At 41.2% G+C, this 22,934-nt stretch overlaps 1 protein-coding gene and 1 non-coding gene across 2 annotated transcripts; both read right to left on the reverse strand.

Annotated features, from left to right (window-relative positions):
* Positions 1 to 8,563: 8,563 nt before the first annotated feature.
* LOC112083227 lies at positions 8,564 to 8,671 on the reverse strand. Its single transcript, XR_002897519.1, has one exon. It is a non-coding gene; the product is annotated as a small nucleolar RNA R71 (small nucleolar RNA).
* A 10,128-nt stretch (positions 8,672 to 18,799) lies between these two features.
* Positions 18,800 to 19,777, reverse strand: LOC112083125 (uncharacterized mitochondrial protein AtMg00810-like). The gene has a single exon (XM_024150859.1). The coding sequence runs from the start codon at positions 19,775 to 19,777 to the stop codon at positions 18,800 to 18,802; it is 978 nt and encodes a 325-aa protein (XP_024006627.1).
* Positions 19,778 to 22,934: the final 3,157 nt, after the last annotated feature.

The raw sequence follows: 22,934 nt of genomic DNA on the forward strand, positions 1-22,934 counted from the left end.
TGTCTCCGTCACATAATGAGTCATCTTGGATTGCAACAACCAAATAGGGTATACAATACGTGTAACTTTGATGGTTGGGACAACCCAATGGATTCTTATGGTCAAGGGATGGTTAACACTGCAGAAGTCTATCAAATTCATGATGTTCCATTCGTTTCTGATCACCGCGGTCGTGGCTGTTCTGACCGCGGCCAAGCAACCTTTCACCGCGGTCGTGGCTGTTCTGACCGCGGCCAAGACTTGATTCACCGCGGTCGTGAGCCACCTGACCGCGGGAAAACGTCTTTCAAGCCTGGTTGGACACCACCTTCTGAACCAATCTCGGCTATTCAATCTAATCCTGTTTCCTATCCTAGTTTTCCCTCTTCTGAAGCTGAAAACCTAAACAAAAAGATTCTAGAGCTTGAAAAATCTATGTCTAAAGAGATTAGTGATCTTAGATCTGAACTAAAAGAGATGCAGAAGGATTCCGATACCCTCCTTAACATAATGGTCAAAACCAATTCTAAAAACTTAGATAAACCTGAGGAGGAACCAAGTGAAAATTCTTTCGAAAGCTCAAGTGAAGCAGATCCCTCCGATGATGTGAAAGCTATCACACTTAGGAGTGGATTAGCTTACAAAGAGCCTGAATTTCCTAAAGATCCTGAAGATGAGGAAAAGGGTAAGGAAAAGGAGAAAGAAAAAGAAAGAATCACGAATGAAGATGTTGAAAAAGAAGTGGTAGGAGAGAAGGATGGAGAACAAGTAAGAGAAGATTCATCCCGGGAAATCCTCGGAGAAGACCCGATTCCACCTCCACCAACTCGTGTCTATAAACCTAAACCTCCATATCCTAGAGCCTTAAGAGCCCCTAAGAAAGAAAAAGAAAAAGCTAAGCTGAAAGAGTTGATTGATCAATTAAATGTGAAATTACCTTTTGTAGAAGCTTGTGCTATGATTCCTGCTTTAAGAAAATACATGAAGGGTATTCTAACAAATTCTTTAACTCTTGAAGAAGGTGTTACGATGATAACCCATGAATGTAGTTCTATCTTGCAAAGCCGAATCCCTGAAAAGAAAAATGATCCTGGAAGCTTTGTACTTTCATGCACCATCAATGATGTAGCTTTTGAGCGTGCTCTCTGTGATTTTGGTTCTAGCATAAACATGATGCCTCTTTCAGTAGCAAAACGTTTAGGACATCACACTTTCAAGCCCACTAAAATTTCTTTAGTATTAGCTGATCGTTCTGTTAGACAACCAGTAGGTATCCTAGTAGATGTTCCTGTAGAAATCGAAAAATGTTCCATACCTACCGATTTCGTAGTTCTAGAACTAGAAAAAGAACCTAAGGATCCCCTTATTCTTGGACGACCATTCCTATCTACAGCCGGAGCCATAATCAATGTTCCTGAAGGAAAAATCGACCTTCATCTAGCCGGTTCAGTTATGCAGTTTGACATGAACAACAGTTTCGATAAACCAACTTTGGATGGCAAAATTTGTTGGGTTGATGAGTTAGACGGAAATATTGAGGAAGTCTATGAAGATCTGCTTCTAGATGACCCTTTAAGTGTCACGCTTTCACCCGTAAAAGATGAACGCAATTTCCTTGAAGAAATTTCGAGTGAATGCGCACGTATGCTTGATAAGTCCGAAACTTATAGGAAACCTCTAAACTATCTAGATCTTAAGGACCAAACAAACATTCCTACACCTCCTAAAGACACTGCCGCAGCAATTAATGATCCTTGGAGCGAGCTTAAAGCCCCTAAAGTCGAGCTTAAACCTCTTCCCGTCGGACTTAAGTACGCTTTCCTTGGACCAAATTCTACTTATCCTGTCAAAATAAACTCTGGTTTGACGGAAGAAGAAACCACAATGCTGTTGACTGAGCTGAGAAAGCATAGAAAAGCCTTAGGATATTCACTTGATGACATACCTGGAATCTCTCCAGATCTTTGTATGCACAAGATAAATCTAGAGGATAATGCAAAAAACTCAATCGAAAGTCAAAGGAGACTGAACCCTAATCTCATGGATGTTGTCAAGAAGGAGATTATGAAGCTTTTAGAAGCTGGAATAATCTTTCCTATCTCAGATAGCACTTGGGTTAGCCCAGTTCATGTTGTCCCAAAGAAAGGAGGAGTCACTGTCATTAAAAATGATAAAGATGAAATGATCGCTACAAGAACAGTAACTGGACATCGTATGTGCATCGATTACCGGAAACTGAACGCAGCAACTAAGAAAGATCATTTTCCACTTCCCTTCATAGATCAAATGCTAGAAAGATTAGCTAATCATCCCTACTATTGCTTCCTTGATGGATATTCCGGATTTTTCCAAATTCCTATTCGACCGGAGGATCAAGATAAAACGACGTTCACTTGTCCATATGGCACGTTTGCTTACAGACGTATGCCTTTTGGATTGTGTAATGCACCTGCTACCTTCCAGCGGTGCATGATGTCGATCTTCACAGACTTTATTGAAGATTTCATGGAAGTATTCATGGACGACTTCTCTGTCTATGGATCTTCTTTTGAAAAATGCCTAGGCAATCTTGGTAAAGTTCTGCAAAGATATGAAGATAAGCACTTAGTATTAAATTGGGAAAAATGTCACTTCATGGTACAAGACGGAATCGTGCTTGGGCACAGAATTTCCGAAAAAGGTATTGAAGTTGACAAATCTAAAATCGAAGTCATGACCAGCCTACAACCACCCACAAATGTAAAAGGAATTCGTAGTTTCTTAGGACACGCAGGATTCTATAGGCGCTTCATTAAAGATTTTTCTCAAATAGCTAGACCTCTTACGCGTTTGCTTTGCAAAGAAACGAACTTCGAGTTCGATGATGAGTGCGTAGCCGCGTTTCATAAGATCAAACAAGCTCTTGTCTCCGCCCCTGTCGTGCAAGCACCTGATTGGGAACTCCCATTCGAAATAATGTGCGATGCAAGTGACTATGCAGTCGGAGCAGTGCTTGGCCAACGAAAAGATAAGAAACTGCACGTAATCTACTACGCAAGCAGAACTCTAGACGAAGCTCAATGCAATTATGCTACAACAGAGAAAGAACTTCTAGCTGTCGTATTTGCATTTGAGAAATTCCGTTCTTATCTCGTAGGATCTAAGGTCATAGTTCATACTGATCATGTTGCAATCAAGTATTTAATGTCTAAGAAAGACGCTAAACCTCGGTTGATAAGATGGATCCTCTTACTGCAAGAATTTGATATCGAAATTCGAGATCGGAAAGGAGCAGATAATGGAGTTGCAGACCATCTTTCACGAATTCGAGTTGAAGAAAGATTGCCTCTAAATGACAGTTTGCCTGAAGAAAACATCTACGCTATAGATACAACCCCCACCAATTCCAATACCGCACCACCACGTCCTCTCATGCGACGAGCAGATGCTTTCAACACCCCATGGTTTAGGCACATAGAAAATTACCTAGCGGCTGATGTAGAACCACCGCAATTCTTTGGTTATAGGAATAAAAAGTTTCTGAAAGACATAAGACATTATTTTTGGGATGAACCCTATCTCTATAAGAGATGTGCTGATGGGTTATTCCGAAGATGCGTGGCTGAAGAAGAGATGGAAGGAATTTTATTCGGATGCCATAGCTCGTCTTACGCAGGACATTTTGCAACCTTCAAAACCGCTTCAAAGATCTTGCAAGCAGGTTTTTGGTGGCCTACTTTGTTCAAAGATACCCAAGCTTATATATCGTGATGCGATAAATGCCAAAGGATGGGCAACATAAGCAAAAGGAATGAGATGCCTCAAAATTTTATTCTCGAAGTCGAAATTTTTGATGTCTGGGGAATAGATTTTATGGGACCCTTTCCTACTTCTTTTGGAAACCAATACATCTTAGTAGCAGTAGACTACGTCTCTAAGTGGGTTGAAGCAGTCGCTAGCCCCACCAATGATGCAAAATTTGTCATGAAGCTGTTTAAATCTGTTATATTCCCGCGTTTTGGAGTTCCTAGAATTGTGATAAGCGACGGAGGATCGCACTTCATCAACAGAGTTTTCGAAAATCTTCTTAGAAAGAATGGAGTTACACATAGAGTAGAGATCTCAAACAGAGAAATCAAGTCGATTTTGCAGAAAACGACTGCAGTTCATCGCAAGGATTGGTCTACCAAGCTTGACGATGCATTATGGGCATATCGAACAGCATTCAAGACACCATTAGGAACAACACCATTCAACCTAGTTTATGGAAAAGCATGTCACCTTCCAGTAGAACTAGAGTATAAGGCGCAATGGGCTATCAAGGAGATGAACATGAATCTGAAAATAGCTGGAGAAAGAAGACTACTTCAACTTCACGAGTTAGAAGAAATCCTACACAATGCTTACGAAAACTCGAAGATCTACAAGGAGAAGACTAAAGCATATCATGATAAGAAGATTATTCATAGAACTTTTGCTCCTAACGATAAGGTACTTCTTTTCAATTCTCGTTTTAAGCTTTTTCCAGGAAAATTACGTTCAAGATGGTCAGGACCCTTCACGATAAAGGAAGTCAAGCCATACGGAGCCATTGTCCTGTGGGACAGAACCGGAAACTCATTTACAGTGAATGGACAGCGTGTAAAGCCATATCTGGCTGAAGAAACCGAAGACGAGAGAGAAGTGATGTTTTTGATTGATCCATCATCGGCCAATGATGAGACCAAGGAGTGTCACGACCCCGGTTAAGTCTAATCGAGCAAAAATGTCAAGCTAATGACTTGAAACAAGCGCTTAGTGGGAGGCAACCCACTTGGTATTTTATCTATTTCCCTTTGACCTTTATTTTCTATTTCCATTGCTTTGTTTCTGTTTCATTTAATTTCAGGTTTTCAATAAGGAAGAATAAATAAAAAAGACGAGCAGCACTCTCCAGCACGATAAGTTCACTTAAACATTTCAACATTTCTATTTTCTTTACCATTCTTTCCAAGATTTATCACACTGAGGACAGTGTGAAATAAGTCTGGGGGAAGATGTTCATCCGTTACTAATGAAATTTGATTTGTTTTGAGTTTGTTTTGGACACATACAATTTTTCAAAAAGTTTTTCAAAAATTTTTCAAACCAGGAAAAAAGTAACATTACTATGATGAATTATACCAGTGTGCTTCTACGCTATTTCCTCGTTTTTTGCTCTTTTTGTGATTTAGGCCTAGACTAGGCGGTAGCTAAGTACTTGCATTACGAAATCCCACCAGAGGACTTCTATTCATGGAGATTCTTTCTGACAGGATATACTAGCTCATTTTATTTGACCTTAATATTGACATTTAATTTTCTCATCATTGATTTGGCAGGCATCGACATACACATCTAGGACGTCTTTTACCCTCATTTTTATCACTCTTTGTCGTCCTAGATGACCAGTTTATCTTTATCTGGTACCATACCCTAAACCCAAAACCCTTGTTTTCAATCCTCGTGCATTCTCTCTTTAGTTTATATCAGCAGATATGTGCAAAAACGTCGGAAAGAAGAGGAGCGACGCAGTTTTCAGTCACTCACAAAGGAGACTGAATGGAATTGGGAAGGAAGAGTATCAGAAACATCAAGAAGCTTTACAAGACAAATCTTAACTGGTAATTGCGTGCTCTCTAAGACTCTATATCTAAAGGTGTTCCCTCTCTATTCAAAAAAAAAAAAAAAAAACGAATGAATGAATGAAAAGAGAGAGGGAAACAAAAAGCCTAATGAGTCCTAGATTGTCGAAATTTGTTGAGCAAGAAGTATCTACTAAGCGTTTATAGAGCTATGTTTTTGAAAGATTTACAAAAATCTAAGTCTGGGGGAGTTAGGAGAGAACCTGAGGAAGAAGGCCAGTAATCTATGGCAAGAAGAAAGTGACTGAAAACTGTGGATACCAACAGCTTCACTCTCTCTTGCGGTTTTGCATAATATCTTGCATTCTCCAGATCTTCAGGTAACCCGTAAACACTTTAAGCCTTACCCCTAAAATAACCCTTTTTACACCTAGCCTAGATTGCCTTGCCTAGACTTTCTTTGATGAGAACCACCGAGATTTCTAATGAATGTTAAGAGCTAGTTGACTGGAAGTCAGATCTAAGTGTGTAGATTTTTGCATGACGGATTAACGGACTAGTTTGCATGTATTTTAGTGAGAATTTTCTAGACTGAATCCAAATAGATGTTTCACGATAAGTTATGGTTTAGAAGGACGGTCACTGAGATATTGTTTAGTTCCTGCGATTTTTAAAATTCTTTCCTGATTTAAGTTTGTTTGAGGACAAACAAAAAGGTAAGTCTGGGGGAGTTGATAACACCGTATTTTGACCATTTTTATGGATCATAATAATGTCTTATGCAGGTGTTTTAACTCTGTTTTCAATGGTTTTAAAAGTATTTTCAATGTTTTAGAGTTTCAAAAGACTTAACAGGAAACTTGGGCAAAAGATATGCAATTTGGAACAAATGAGCAATTTTGGATAAATGCAGACCGTCAGAAGTATGACAAGCGATGAAGACCTTCTCACCGTCTGATCACCTCCAAAATTTGAGACAACATAGAGGATCCAACCAGCTTTCTAATTCACTTGGTTTGGAGATAATCCAACGGTTAGATCTTCAGATACTCCTGATGCAAGAATGACAGAAAATGCAGTTCCGGAAGAGAGCAAGTGCCGGGACCGCGGCAAACACCCATTTTCCCGCGGGTAGAGCCACCGCGACCGCGGAATTTGGTCGTTCACTTTCCCGACGACTTAATTAAAGCCCAGATCAATTCCCTTCGTTATTTTTGAAGCCCTAAGTGTCCAGAACCACCCCTGAAGCTATAAATACCCCCTTTAGGTCATTCCTAAAGGTGTGTAGACGACATAAGATAAAAATAGAGAGAGAATTCGTGTGGGTGCTTCAGAAACCCTAGAGGAGCCCCCGCCTTTGAAGGAGGAGCCGCCGAGGAGTGCAATCATCGCGCCTCCATCTGCGATTCGGTTCTTCGTTCTTCTTCCCTCTTCTCTTTAATTTCCTGCAATTTCAATACTCTATGATGCTTTGTTACAATATGTTTGAGTAGTTACCCAGTTGGGTTTAAAGGGATTTTTCAAAGGGAATTTCATGTGTCTTTGCTTATGAATCGATAGATTTAGGATTATTAATCTTCTAGATGTTCTTCGTTTGCCTTTAATCTTACTGCGTGATTCTTTGCTGGCCACTTAAAAGCCGATCTGATATGATATGTTGCGAAAGCTTTCATTGATTGTCTGAACTAGGGTGAAACGAGCAATTCTTCTACAGGAGTGGAAACCTACCTGTAGTTGAGTTGTGAATATTGATGAGTCTTGTTCTGCTATTGCATCTTCTCCCTTCCAGAATCAGAGTGGAAACCTACTGATTAGGGTTGCGAGAGATAGTTGTTTAGTGCTGCGAAAGTAGGCTATTCATACTTCCGTGCCTCGAGTTCTAGAACATACGTAGTTGATTACCTTTATCACTTGTTTAAAATCGACATAGCTAAGTCCTTGAACCCCTGCGAAATACCCTTGAGCCCCAACGTTTGTCTTTAATTGCTTACAACCTTCGTATTCCTTTGCTTTTCATTTGCTTATTTTCTTGTTTCCATTATACTTTCAATCGCTATTTACTTGCCTTCTATTCGCTTTGTTTAATCGCTTTTTACTTGCTTTACCTGCTTTAGTTTTCTTTCAATTGCTTTTTACTTGCTTTCTAGTTTAGATTTAGTGACAACCAAAAACCCAAAATCAAAACCCTTTTTGTTCTAATCGGATTTAAGCGTTGCGTTGAATTCATACTGAAACAACTAAGTCTCTGTGGATCGATACCCTAAGTATAACAGCGCACATCTGTGCACTTGCAGACATTTAGGGGTTATAAATTTAAAACCTGAAGCTTAGTAAAACAAAAACAACAAACACCCCGTTTACAAATCGCAATCAAGTTTTTGGCGCCGTTGCCAGGGACTTAAATTTGTTTCGTCGCGAATCCCAGCTTAAATCCATTAGAACACTTGTTTATTTTTACTTTTTCTTTTGAATTTTTCAGGTTTCTCTGCAATGAGAGACCGGGAACATGTTCCTGGGACTCTTGGTGATCCACCAAATCGTGTGGATGGTGATCCAAGTGATGATGACCTGACTGATGATGAGTTTGAAGAACCGATTTATGATGACAATGAGCTAATCGGATCGGTCAAACACAAAGATGATGATGAACTGATTGGAAGTTTCGATTCACTCGAAAAGTTCATGGGAGATCGAAGAGCTATTCAACCAGCCTTACCTGAGGATGGCAAAACCGAAATTAAGGTACCCCATATCTAATTAGTTCAACAAAATCAATTCTCTGGTTATTCATTCGAAAATCCGATAGACCATATCGAGACGTTCGAAGAATTATGTGCAACCATTACAGCAAATGGGGATTACCACAAGTGTAGTCTTTTCCCATTCTCTCTTAGAGATAAGGCCAGCAAATGGCTAAAATCTTTGCCACCTGCTTCACTAAAAACGTGGGCAGCGTGTAAAACTGCTTTCCTAAATTGTTTTTACACTAGAAATCTTGCAAATCTCTTAAGAAAGAAGATAAGAACTTTTAAACAAAAAGAAGATGAATATCTTTTAGATACTTGGGAAAGATTTAGGGAATACCAAAGAGATTGTCCACACCATGGATATGCCGAGGAATACCTGCTAAGTATTTTCTATCATGGTATAACTCCAGAGTTACGACACTCTTTTGATATAGCAAGTAATGGAGATTTCACAACTAGATCTGTAGAAGATGCTCACGTTTTCATTAAAAATTTAGGAAACAGCATCCGAAATCAAGTAACCTTTGGTAATTCTGCACTTCCTGAGAAGAAAGAAGAAATTTCGGAAGTTAAAAAGTGTCTCCGTCACATAATGAGTCATCTTGGATTGCAACAACCAAATAGGGTATACAATACGTGTAACTTTGATGGTTGGGACAACCCAATGGATTCTTATGGTCAAGGGATGGTTAACACTGCAGAAGTCTATCAAATTCATGATGTTCCATTCGTTTCTGATCACCGCGGTCGTGGCTGTTCTGACCGCGGCCAAGCAACCTTTCACCGCGGTCGTGGCTGTTCTGACCGCGGCCAAGACTTGATTCACCGCGGTCGTGAGCCACCTGACCGCGGGAAAACGTCTTTCAAGCCTGGTTGGACACCATCTTCTGAACCAATCTCGGCTATTCAATCTAATCCTGTTTCCTATCCTAGTTTTCCCTCTTCTGAAGCTGAAAACCTAAACAAAAAGATTCTAGAGCTTGAAAAATCTATGTCTCAAGAGATTAGTGATCTTAGATCTGAACTAAAAGAGATGCAGAAGGATTCCGATACCCTCCTTAACATAATGGTCAAAACCAATTCTAAAAACTTAGATAAACCTGAGGAGGAACCAAGTGAAAATTCTTTCGAAAGCTCAAGTGAAGCAGATCCCTCCGATGATGTGAAAGCTATCACACTTAGGAGTGGATTAGCTTACAAAGAGCCTGAATTTCCTAAAGATCCTGAAGATGAGGAAAAGGGTAAGGAAAAGGAGAAAGAAAAAGAAAGAATCACGAATGAAGATGTTGAAAAAGAAGTGGTAGGAGAGAAGGATGGAGAACAAGTAAGAGAAGATTCATCCCGGGAAATCCTCGGAGAAGACCCGATTCCACCTCCACCAACTCGTGTCTATAAACCTAAACCTCCATATCCTAGAGCCTTAAAAGCCCCTAAGAAAGAAAAAGAAAAAGCTAAGCTGAAAGAGTTGATTGATCAATTAAATGTGAAATTACCTTTTGTAGAAGCTTGTGCTATGATTCCTGCTTTAAGAAAATACATGAAGGGTATTCTAACAAATTCTTTAACTCTTGAAGAAGGTGTTATGATGATAACCCATGAATGTAGTTCTATCTTGCAAAGCCGAATCCCTGAAAAGAAAAATGATCCTGGAAGCTTTGTACTTTCATGCACCATCAATGATGTAGCTTTTGAGCGTGCTCTCTGTGATTTAGGTTCTAGCATAAACATGAGCCTCTTTCAGTAGCAAAACGTTTAGGACATCACACTTTCAAGCCCACTAAAATTTCTTTAGTATTAACTGATCGTTCTGTTAGACAACCAGTAGGTATCCTAGTAGATGTTCCTGTAGAAATCGAAAAATGTTCCATACCTACCGATTTCGTAGTTCTAGAACTAGAAAAAGAACCTAAGGATCCCCTTATTCTTGGACGACCATTCCTATCTACAGCCGGAGCCATAATCAATGTTCCTGAAGGAAAAATCGACCTTCATCTAGCCGGTTCAGTTATGCAGTTTGACATGAACAACAGTTTCGATAAACCAACTTTGGATGGCAAAATTTGTTGGGTTGATGAGTTAGACGGAAATATTGAGGAAGTCTATGAAGATCTGCTTCTAGATGACCCTTTAAGTGTCACGCTTTCACCCGCAAAAGTTGAACGCAATTTCCTTGAAGAAATTTCGAGTGAATGCGCACGTATGCTTGATAAGTCCGAAACTTATAGGAAACCTCTAAACTATCTAGATCTTAAGGACCAAACAAACATTCCTACACCTCCTAAAGACACTGCCGCAGAAATTAATGATCCTTGGAGCGAGCTTAAAGCCCCTAAAGTCGAGCTTAAACCTCTTCTCGTCGGACTTAAGTACGCTTTCCTTGGACCAAATTCTACTTATCCTGTCAAAATAAACTCTGGTTTGACGGAAGAAGAAACCACAATGCTGTTGACTGAGCTGAGAAAGCATAGAAAAGCCTTAGGATATTCACTTGATGACATACCTGGAATCTCTCCAGATCTTTGTATGCACAAGATAAATCTAGAGGATAATGCAAAAAACTCAATCGAAAGTCAAAGGAGACTGAACCCTAATCTCATGGATGTTGTCAAGAAGGAGATTATGAAGCTTTTAGAAGCTGGAATAATCTTTCCTATCTCAGATAGCACTTGGGTTAGCCCAGTTCATGTTGTCCCAAAAAAAAGAGGAGTCACTGTCATTAAAAATGATAAAGATGAAATGATCGCTACAAGAACAGTAACTGGACATCGTATGTGCATCGATTACCGGAAACTGAACGCAGCAACTAAGAAAGATCATTTTCCACTTCCCTTCATAGATCAAATGCTAGAAAGATTAGCTAATCATCCCTACTATTGCTTCCTTGATGGATACTCCGGATTTTTCCAAATTCCTATTCGACCGGAGGATCAAGATAAAACGACATTCACTTGTCCATATGGCACGTTTGCTTACAGACGTATGCCTTTTGGATTGTGTAATGCACCTGCTACCTTCCAGCGGTGCATGATGTCGATCTTCACAGACTTTATTGAAGATTTCATGGAAGTATTCATGGACGACTTCTCTGTCTATGGATCTTCTTTTGAAAAATGCCTAGGCAATCTTGGTAAAGTTCTGCAAAGATATGAAGATAAGCACTTAGTATTAAATTGGGAAAAATGTCACTTCATGGTACAAGACGGAATCGTGCTTGGGCACAGAATTTCCGAAAAAGGTATTGAAGTTGACAAATCTAAAATCGAAGTCATGACCAGCCTATAACCACCCACAAACGAAAAGGAATTCGTAGTTTCTTAGGACACGCAGGATTCTATAGGCGCTTCATTAAAGATTTTTCTCAAATAGCTAGACCTCTTACGCGTTTGCTTTGCAAAGAAACGAACTTCGAGTTCGATGATGAGTGCGTAGCCGCGTTTCATAAGATCAAACAAGCTCTTGTCTCCGCCCCTGTCGTGCAAGCACCTGATTGGGAACTCCCATTCGAAATCATGTGCGATGCAAGTGACTATGCAGTCGGAGCAGTGCTTGGCCAACAAAAAGATAAGAAACTGCACGTAATCTACTACGCAAGCAGAACTCTAGACAAAGCTCAATGCAATTATGCTACAACAGAGAAAGAACTTCTAGCTGTCGTATTTGCATTTGAGAAATTCTGTTCTTATCTCGTAGGATCTAAGGTCATAGTTCATACTGATCATGTTGCAATCAAGTATTTAATATCTAAGAAAGACGCTAAACCTCGGTTGATAAGATGGATCCTCTTACTGCAAGAATTTGATATCGAAATTCGAGATCGGAAAGGAGCAGATAATGGAGTTGCAGACCATCTTTCACGAATTCGAGTTGAAGAAAGATTGCCTCTAAATGACAGTTTGCCTGAAGAAAACATCTACGCTATAGATACAACCCCCACCAATTCCAATACCGCACCACCACGTCCTTTCATGCGACGAGCAGATGCTTTCAACACCCCATGGTTTAGGCACATAGAAAATTACCTAGCGGCTGATGTAGAACCACCGCAATTCTTTGGTTATAGGAATAAAAAGTTTCTGAAAGACATAAGACATTATTTTTGGGATGAACCCTATCTCTATAAGAGATGTGCTGATGGGTTATTCCGAAGATGCGTGGCTGAAGAAGAGATGGAAGGAATTTTATTCGGATGCCATAGCTCGTCTTACGCAGGACATTTTGCAACCTTCAAAACCGCTTCAAAGTTCTTGCAAGCAGGTTTTTGGTGGCCTACTTTGTCCAAAGATACCCAAGCTTATATATCGCGATGCGATAAATGCCAAAGGATGGGCAACATAAGCAAAAGGAATGAGATGCCTCAAAATTTTATTCTCGAAGTCGAAATTTTTGATGTCTGGGGAATAGATTTTATGGGACCTTTTCCTACTTCTTTTGGAAACCAATACATCTTAGTAGCAGTAGACTACGTCTCTAAGTGGGTTGAAGCAGTCGCTAGCCCCACCAATGATGCAAAAGTTGTCATGAAGCTGTTTAAATCTGTTATATTCCCGCGTTTTGGAGTTCCTAGAATTGTGATAAGCGACGGAGGATCGCACTTCATCAACAGAGTTTTCGAAAATCTTCTTAGAAAGAATGGAGTTACACATAGAGTAGAGATCTCAAACAGAGAAATCAAGTCGATTTTGCAGAAAACGACTGCAGTTCATCGCAAGGATTGGTCTACCAAGCTTGACGATGCATTATGGGCATATCGAACAGCATTCAAGACACCATTAGGAACAACACCATTCAACCTAGTTTATGGAAAAGCATGTCACCTTCCAGTAGAACTAGAGTATAAGGCGCAATGGGCTATCAAGGAGATGAACATGAATCTGAAAATAGCTGGAGAAAGAAGACTACTTCAACTTCACGAGTTAGAAGAAATCCGACACAATGCTTACGAAAACTCGAAGATCTACAAGGAGAAGACTAAAGCATATCATGATAAGAAGATTATTCATAGAACTTTTGCTCCCAACGATAAGGTACTTCTTTTCAATTCTCGTTTTAAGCTTTTTCCAGGAAAATTACGTTCAAGATGGTCAGGACCCTTCACGATAAAGGAAGTCAAGCCATACGGAGCCATTGTCCTGTGGGACAGAACCGGAAACTCATTTACAGTGAATGGACAGCGTGTAAAGCCATATCTGGCTGAAGAAACCGAAGACGAGAGAGAAGTGATGTTTTTGATTGATCCATCATCGGCCAATGATGAGACCAAGGAGTGTCACGACCCCGGTTAAGTCTAATCGAGCAAAATTGTCAAGCTAATGACTTGAAACAAGCGCTTAGTGGGAGGCAACCCACTTGGTATTTTATCTATTTCCCTTTGACCTTTATTTTCTATTTCCATTGCTTTGTTTCTGTTTCATTTAATTTCAGGTTTTCAATAAGGAAGAATAAATAAAAAAGACGAGCAGCACTCTCCAGCACGATAAGTTCACTTAAACATTTCAACATTTCTATTTTCTTTACCATTCTTTCCAAGATTTATCACACTGAGGACAGTGTGAAATAAGTCTGGGGGAGGATGTTCATCCGTTACTAATGAAATTTGATTTGTTTTGAGTTTGTTTTGGACACATACAATTTTTCAAAAAGTTTTTCAAAAATTTTTCAAACCAGGAACACAGTAACATTACTATGATGAATTATACCAGTGTGCTTCTACGCTATTTCCTCGTTTTTTGCTCTTTTTGTGATTTAGGCCTAGACTAGGCGGTAGCTAAGTACTTGCATTACGAAATCCCACCAGAGGACTTCTATTCATGGAGATTCTTTCTGACAGGATATACTAGCTCATTTTATTTGACCTTAATATTGACATTTAATTTTCTCATCATTGATTTGGCAGGCATCGACATACACATCTAGGACGTCTTTTACCCTCACTTTTATCACTCTTTGTCGTCCTAGATGACCAGTTTATCTTTATCTGGTACCATACCCTAAACCCAAAACCCTTGTTTTCAATCCTCGTGCATTCTCTCTTTAGTTTATATCAGCAGATATGTGCAAAAACGTCGGAAAGAAGAGGAGCGACGCAGTTTTCAGTCACTCACAAAGGAGACTGAATGGAATTGGGAAGGAAGAGTATCAGAAACATCAAGAAGCTTTACAAGACAAATCTTAACTGGTAATTGCGTGCTCTCTAAGACTCTATATCTAAAGGTGTTCCCTCTCTATTCAAAAAAAAAAAAAAAAAAACGAATGAATGAAAAGAGAGAGGGAAACAAAAAGCCTAATGAGTCCTAGATTGTCGAAATTTGTTGAGCAAGAAGTATCTACTAAGCGTTTATAGAGCTATGTTTTTGAAAGATTTACAAAAATCTAAGTCTGGGGGAGTTAGGAGAGAACCTGAGGAAGAAGGCCAGTAATCTATGGCAAGAAGAAAGTGACTGAAAACTGTGGATACCAACAACTTCACTCTCTCTTGCGGTTTTGCATAATATCTTGCATTCTCCAGATCTTCAGGTAACCCGTAAACACTTTAAGCCTTACCCCTAAAATAACCCTTTTTACACCTAGCCTAGATTGCCTTGCCTAGACTTTCTTTGATGAGAACCACCGAGATTTCTAATGAATGTTAAGAGCTAGTTGACTGGAAGTCAGATCTAAGTGTGTAGATTTTTGCATGACGGATTAACGGACTAGTTTGCATGTATTTTAGTGAGAATTTTCTAGACTGGATCCAAATAGATGTTTCACGATAAGTTATGGTTTAGAAGGACGGTCACTGAGATATTGTTTAGTTCCTGCGATTTTTAAAATTCTTTCCTGATTTAAGTTTGTTTGAGGACAAACAAAAAGGTAAGTCTGGGGGAGTTGATAACACCGTATTTTGACCATTTTTATGGATCATAATAATGTCTTATGCAGGTGGTTTAACTCTGTTTTCAATGGTTTTTAAAGTATTTTCAATGTTTTAGAGTTTCAAAAGACTTAACAGGAAACTTGGGCAAAAGATATGCAATTTGGAACAAATGAGCAATTTTGGATAAATGCAGACCGTCAGAAGTATGACAAGCGATGAAGACCTTCTCACCGTCTGATCACCTCCAAACTTCGAGACAACATAGAGGATCCAACCAGCTTTCTAATGCACTTGGTTTGGAGATAATCCAACGGTTAGATCTTCAGATACTCCTGATGCAAGAATGACAGAAAATGCAGTTCCGGAAGAGAGCAAGTGCCGGGACCGCGGCAAACACCCATTTTCCCGCGGGTAGAGCCACCGCGACCGCGGAATTTGGTCGTTCACTTTCCCGACGACTTAATTAAAGCCCAGATCAATTCCCTTCGTTATTTTTGAAGCCCTAAGTGTCCAGAACCACCCCTGAAGCTATAAATACCCCCTTTAGGTCATTCCTAAAGGTGTGTAGACGACATAAGATAAAAATAGAGAGAGAATTCGTGTGGGTGCTTCAGAAACCCTAGAGGAGCCCCCGCCTTTGAAGGAGGAGCCGCCGAGGAGTGCAATCATCGCGCCTCCATCTGCGATTCGGTTCTTCGTTCTTCTTCCCTCTTCTCTTTAATTTCCTGCAATTTCAATACTCTATGATGCTTTGTTACAATATGTTTGAGTAGTTACCCAGTTGGGTTTAAAGGGATTTTTCAAAGGGAATTTCATGTGTCTTTGCTTATGAATCGATAGATTTAGGATTATTAATCTTCTAGATGTTCTTCGTTTGCCTTTAATCTTACTGCGTGATTCTTTGCTGGCCACTTAGAAGCCGATCTGATATGATATGTTGCGAAAGCTTTCATTGATTGTCTGAACTAGGGTGAAACGAGCAATTCTTCTACAGGAGTGGAAACCTACCTGTAGTTGAGTTGTGAATATTGATGAGTCTTGTTCTGCTATTGCATCTTCTCCCTTCCAGAATCAGAGTGGAAACCTACTGATTAGGGTTGCGAGAGATAGTTGTTTAGTGCTGCGAAAGTAGGCTATTCATACTTCCGTGCCTCGAGTTCTAGAACATACGTAGTTGATTACCTTTATCACTTGTTTAAAATCGACATAGCTAAGTCCTTGAACCCCTGCAAAATACCCTTGAGCCCCAACGTTTGTCTTTAATTGCTTACAACCTTCGTATTCCTTTGCTTTTCATTTGCTTATTTTCTTGTTTCCATTATACTTTCAATCGCTATTTACTTGCCTTCTATTCGCTTTGTTTAATCGCTTTTTACTTGCTTTACCTGCTTTAGTTTTCTTTCAATTGCTTTTTACTTGCTTTCTAGTTTAGATTTAGTGACAACCAAAAACCCAAAATCAAAACCCTTTTTGTTCTAATCTGATTTAAGCGTTGCGTTGAATACGTACTGAAACAACTAAGTCTCTGTGGATCGATACCCTAAGTATTACAGCGCACATCTGTGCACTTGCAAACATTTAGGGGTTATAAATTTAAAACCTGAAGCTTAGTAAAACGAAAACAACAAACACCCCGTTTACAAATCGCAATCACACATCACAATGAATTAAATCAAAAACCTCAACAGCTTTATTAGAACTCTCATTAAAACAAATACGGGTTCGTTTTGCCCTTAAACAAATCTCACACGTGGAGTTAAAATCAACAGGTTTCTTATACACCAAATCTCTAGGTAAAAACGACAAAACACTACTAGCAGGATGTCCCAACTGTTGATGCCATAAGTCAGATGACTCTGATTTCACCGTCTTGTTCACCTGCGGTCCAATGACTCCCCGAAACACGTAGACTCCCCCTCTCTCTTCACCCGCTCCAATCAGTGTCTTCGAGGTATGGTCCTGCAAAACACAGAGATCTTCAGTAAAAGTAATAGATCCCTTAATAGCTTTTAGAAGCTTAGCGACAGAAATTAAAGAGCAAGTCAGCTCTTCCGAATATAACACTCCATGTAGCCATAAATCTCCACCCAAGCACAAGTCACCCTGTTTCGTCGCTATAGCAGTGTCACCATCAGGTAAACCAATCGCACATGGATGAATATTGACAATGTTACTCAAAAGATCAAGGTCCCACGTCATATGGTGTGAGGCTCCGGTATCGATAATAAAATCACCATTATCGGTCTTACCACTTAGCTTCTCATTACTCTCTTGTTTCTTTGTCGAGAGAAAACCCAAGAGAGCTGTCCACTGATCGTCGCTCAGTTGTGGAAGAGATCCCCGATCATAGTCACCACCCTGCTTTGCCACATTAGCTTGAACTGCTCCTGTCTGGTTTCAGCTGTGCAAGAAAAATAGTCCAGAATACAAGCCTCTCCCACGTCATGTTCTTCCCGCGATGCCTCCACCCCGTCCAACACGTCCTCGTGCACCACTTCCTCTGTCTCCTCGCTCACCCCACCATTCCGGATATCCCGTGAGCTGGAAACAATCGGATTGTGCATGCCCATATTTGCCACAATGGGTACACGTGACATCTTTCTCTCGATACTGGGAGCTATTGACTTTGTTACCTGCGTTAACAGCAAAGCCAACCACCTCCGCAGGTACGTCTTTATTTCTGGTCATCATCTGTTGACGTTCTTCACGCACCAGTCGTTGATAGACTTGAGAAAGTTTAGGAAGCGGCTCGATACTGCGAATTGTTGAGCGCACCGTCCCAAACCTCTCTGCATCTAACCCTGTGAGAAAGGTATTTGTCCTCTCTTCTTCTTGATCTTCTTTCAATTGCGTCTTAAGCTCGCCACAACTACACGTCCTTATTGGCTTGTAAATTGCCAGTTCATCCCACATCTTTTTAAGCTTCCCGAAATACACCATAACAGAGTCTCCGTTTTGTCTGGCAGTTAGCAATGTCTGCGCGGAGCTCACTGATCCTTGGTCTGTTTCCTGCCGAGAAGTGTAGCTTCAGATCATCCCACAGTTCCTTAGCTTCATCCACCATTGACACCGAGATCCGAAGAGTCGGTTCGATGGTGTTCATGATCCACGCCACCAACATCGAGTTCCCCACCTCCCACTGCTCGAGCTCCTTCGCTGCAGTAGGTTTCGTCAACGTCCCGTCTATAAAACCCAATTTTCCTTTCGTTCGCAGGGTGTTCCGCACATGCTTGGCCCAATCTTCATAGTTCTCCCCCTTCAGTTGCACTCGTAGTTATCAAATCCCCTGGTCGATCCGACGGATGGAGGTACATCGGTGACAACATCGCTTCTTCGGTTATCCCCGTTCTAGTAGACACACCTTCTGCAGTGTTCTTCTCCGCATTGTTCTTGCCTGAAGCCATTGATCGTCAATTCTCTTCTCTCTTAAGTTCTGTTTTTTTTTATGATCGCCGCTCTGATACCATGACAAAGAGATAAGAGAATGCTGTATCGTTCTCATTACTATCGATGGGTTTATATACATATCTCACATAGAGAGAACCCTAGATACAATACTATCGATAAGGAATATTAACATAACAGAATATATGGAAAGATATTCTCGATATATACTCAGGATTCCCTAATACTCCCCCTCAAGTTGGAGCATGAAGATCGCAAATGCCCAACTTGCGTCGCAGATACATAAGCTGTGAAGAGCCCAACGCCTTTGTGAAAATATCTGCTAGCTGCTCAGTTGTACTGATATGAGAAGTAGTTAACGAACCATTTTGTATTTCATCCCGGAGAAAATGACAATCATTTTCTAAATGTTTTATCCGTTCATGAAATACGGGATTTGCCGCAATATGCAGAGCCGATTTACTATCACAATGTAGGTGCATTGCCTGCGTATGCGAGATGCCTAAGCTGGAGAGAATAGCACGGTTCCATTTCAACTCACGAGTAGTGAAACTCATTGCTCTGTATTCGGCTTCCGTCGAGGAACACGACACAGTTTCTTGCTTCTTCGTCTTCCATGCTACCGGAGAGTCTCCAAGCATCACAACAAACCCTGTCAACGATCTTCGTGTCATCGGACATGTAGCCCAATCCGAATCGCAGTACGCCGTAATCTGCAAATCAGACTTGGAGCTTAAAAGAACTCCCTGACCTGGACACCCCTTTAAGTACCGCACCACTCGTATAGCTGCGTCCCACTGCCTCTTGCGTGGCTGTTGCATGAACTGTGCAAGCATATGCACGGCATACGACAGCTCAGGACGTGTATGAGTAAGGTAAACAAGTCGGCCAACCAGCCTTCTATACCGTTCCGGATCATGAAAAAACTCGCTGTCATCCTTTGGAAGGTTATGATTCTGTTCCATCGGCGTAGACACCGGCTTGCACCCCAATAACCCACACTCCTTCACAATGTCCAATGTGTACTTCCTTTGCGATAAATAGATTCCCTCAGGTGATCGTGCGACCTCGATCCCAAGAAAGTACTTCAATCTTCCCAAGTCCTTCATATGAAAACATGTGTGAAGGTAACCCTTGAATTTAGAAATCGCAGCTGGATCAGTTCCCCCAATCAGTAGATCATCGACATAAATAAGCACATACAGTCGCATATTACCCCGAGTCAAGGTGAAGAGGGAATAGTCCGGTTTATTTTGAACAAAGCCATAACCATGAAGAGCTGCCATAAGCTTAGCGAACCAACACCTGGGTGCTTGGCAAAGACCATATAACGACACACCTTCGTCTTATCACTAGATTCAAATCTTGGTGGCATCTTCATGTAAACCTCTTCGTGCAAATCGCCATGTAAGAACGCATTATGTACATCCATCTGGTGTACTTCCCACTCTTTGACAGCCGCAACTTTTAAAAACATACAAACCGTCGTCATCTTAACTACCGGAGCAAAAGTCTCATCATAATCTAGCCCCGCTTCCTGTCTATTCCCATATGCTACCAACCGCGCTTTATGTCTCTCAATATCCCCATTTGCCTTGTACTTAATCGTAAAAACCAAACGACATCCAATGGCCTTTTTATTTGGTGGCAAGTCTGTCACATCCCATGTTCGGTTAGCCTCCAATGCTTTCACCTCACTTGATGCTGCGTTTCTCCATCGCTCGTCTTTCATAGCCTCACGAAATGATCTAGGCTCTTCGGCAGCTGTGATAGCTGCAAGGAAAGCTCGATGCGAAGAAGAAAACTTAGTACAATTAACATAGTTGGCAATGGGATAGCGGACCATACCTTGGCTCGTTGACACTGGTGGAGGATCGTGCGAAGAGAGAGAGACGGGGAGATCAGAACATTGTGTAGTATAAACCACCATATCATTCAGTCTGGTAGATCATGTACGTTGTCGTTCACTACGTCATAGCGGTACTGTCGCAATCTCATTCTCTTGAGGCATATCATTAGTTGCAATCGGTTCGACTGGCAACTCATTCTCACTCCCCCTGTCCTCCATAATCGGTGCAACTGCAGCTGGTAGTTGTACAGGAGAATCATCGTCAAAGATCGGCAGTGGAGATGGAACCCGTATCGGAGATTCATCCTCCGTTGCCTGTATCGATGCCCATGAAAATGTATTTTCCTCAAATACTACATCCTGCGACACAAAGAACTCCTTCTTTTCGATATCCCACACACGCCAGCCTTTTTGCCCATAAGGATACCCCATAAACACGCATCGACGACACCGCTCTCCAAATTTGTCCTTATCGCGTATAATATTACGAGCGAAGCACAAACTCCCAAAGACCCTCAAAGATGTGTAACTCGGAGCCACTCCATAAAGAATTTCAAACGGTGTTTTCCCATGCAACACACTCGAGGGAGTGCGATTAATCAGGTGGCACGCTGTCAAAACACACTCGCCCCAAAATCGAATTGGTATACTCGCTTGGAACATTAACGACCGAGCTACGTTCAATATATGTCGATGCTTCCTTTCCACACGACCGTTCTGCTGCGGCGTGTAAACACAGCTTATTTGATGGAGAATCCCTTCTGCAACAAAGTAAGATTTCAAGGCCATAAATTCCCCACCATTGTCGCTACGCACAATGCGTACCTTCTTATTAAACTGTTGTTCAACCATACGAAAGAAGTTCTGTAAAGTTTCGGCTACTGCTTTCTTTTCACATAACAAATATACCCACACAGCTCGCGAATGGTCATCAACAATGGTTAAGAAGTATGCAGCTCCAGAGGTAGAGAGAGTTCTATACGCACCCCACACATCACAATGAATTAAATCAAAAACCTCAACAGCTTTATTAGAACTCTCATTAAAACAAATACGGGTTTGTTTCGCCCTTAAACAAATCTCACACGTGGAGTTTAAATCAACAGGTTTCTCAAACACCAAATCTCTAGGTAAAAACGACAAAACACTACTAGCAGGATGTCCCAACCGTTGATGCCATAAGTCAGATGACTCTGATTTCACCGTCTTGTTCACCTGCGGTCCAATGACTCCCCGAAACACGTAGACTCCCCCTCTCTCTTCACCCGCTCCAATCAGTGTCTTCGAGGTATGGTCCTGCAAAACACAGAGATCTTCAGTAAAAGTAATAGATCCCTTAATAGCTTTTAGAAGCTTAGCGACAGAAATTAAAGAGCAAGTCAGCTCTTCCGAATATAACACTCCACGTAGCCATAAATCTCCACCCAAGCACAAGTCACCCTGTTTCGTCGCTATAGCAGTGTCACCATCAGGTAAATCAATCGCACATGGATGAATATTGACAATGTTACTCAAAAGATCAAGGTCCCACGTCATATGGTGTGAGGCTCCGGTATCGATAATAAAATCACCATTATCGGTCTTACCACTTAGCTTCTCATTACTCTCTTGTTTCTTTGTCGAGAGAAAACCCAAGAGAGCTGTCCACTGATCGTCGCTCAGTTGTGGAAGAGATCCCCGATCATAGTCACCACCCTGCTTTGCCACATTAGCTTGAACTGCTCCTGTCTGGTTCAGCTGTGCCGCATTTGATCGAGAATACGAGCCTCTCTCACGTCCTGTTCTTCCCGCGATGCCTCCACCCCGTCCAACACGTCCTCGTGCACCACTTCCTCTGCCTCCTCGCTCATCCCACCATTCCGGATATCCCGTGAGCTGGAAACAATCGGATTGTGCATGCCCATATTTGCCACAATGGGTACACGTGACATCTTTCTCTCGATACTGGGAGCTATTGACTTTGTTACCTGCGTTAACAGCAAAGCTAACCACCTCCGCAGGTACGTCTTTGTTTCTGGTCATCATCTGTTGACGTTCTTCACCACCAGTCGTTTATAGACTTGAGAAAGTTTAGGAAGCGGCTCGATACTGTGAGAAAGGTATTTGTCCTCTCTTCTTCTCGATCTTCTTCCAATTGCGTCTTAAGCTCGCCGCAACTACACGTCCTTATTGGCTTGTAAATTGCCAGTTCATCCCACATCTTTTTAAGCTTCCCAAAATACACCATAACAGAGTCTCCGTGTTGTCTGCAGTTAGCGATGTCTGCGCTGAGCTCACTGATCCTTGGTCTGTTTCCTGCCGAGAAGTGTAGCTTTAGATCATGCCACAGTTCCTTAGCTTCATCCACCATTGACACCGAGATCCAAAGAGTTGGTTTGATGGTGTTCATGATCCACGCCACCAACATCGAGTTCACCACCTCCCACTGCTCGAGCTCCTTCGCTGCAGTAGGTTTCGTCAACGTCCCGTCTATAAAACCCAATTTTCTTTTCGTTCGCAAGGCGTTCGCAAAGCGTTCC

This window comes from Eutrema salsugineum, unplaced genomic scaffold, assembly GCF_000478725.1.
Source record: "Eutrema salsugineum unplaced genomic scaffold, Eutsalg1_0 scaffold_7, whole genome shotgun sequence".
Classification (NCBI taxonomy): Eukaryota; Viridiplantae; Streptophyta; class Magnoliopsida; order Brassicales; family Brassicaceae; genus Eutrema; species Eutrema salsugineum.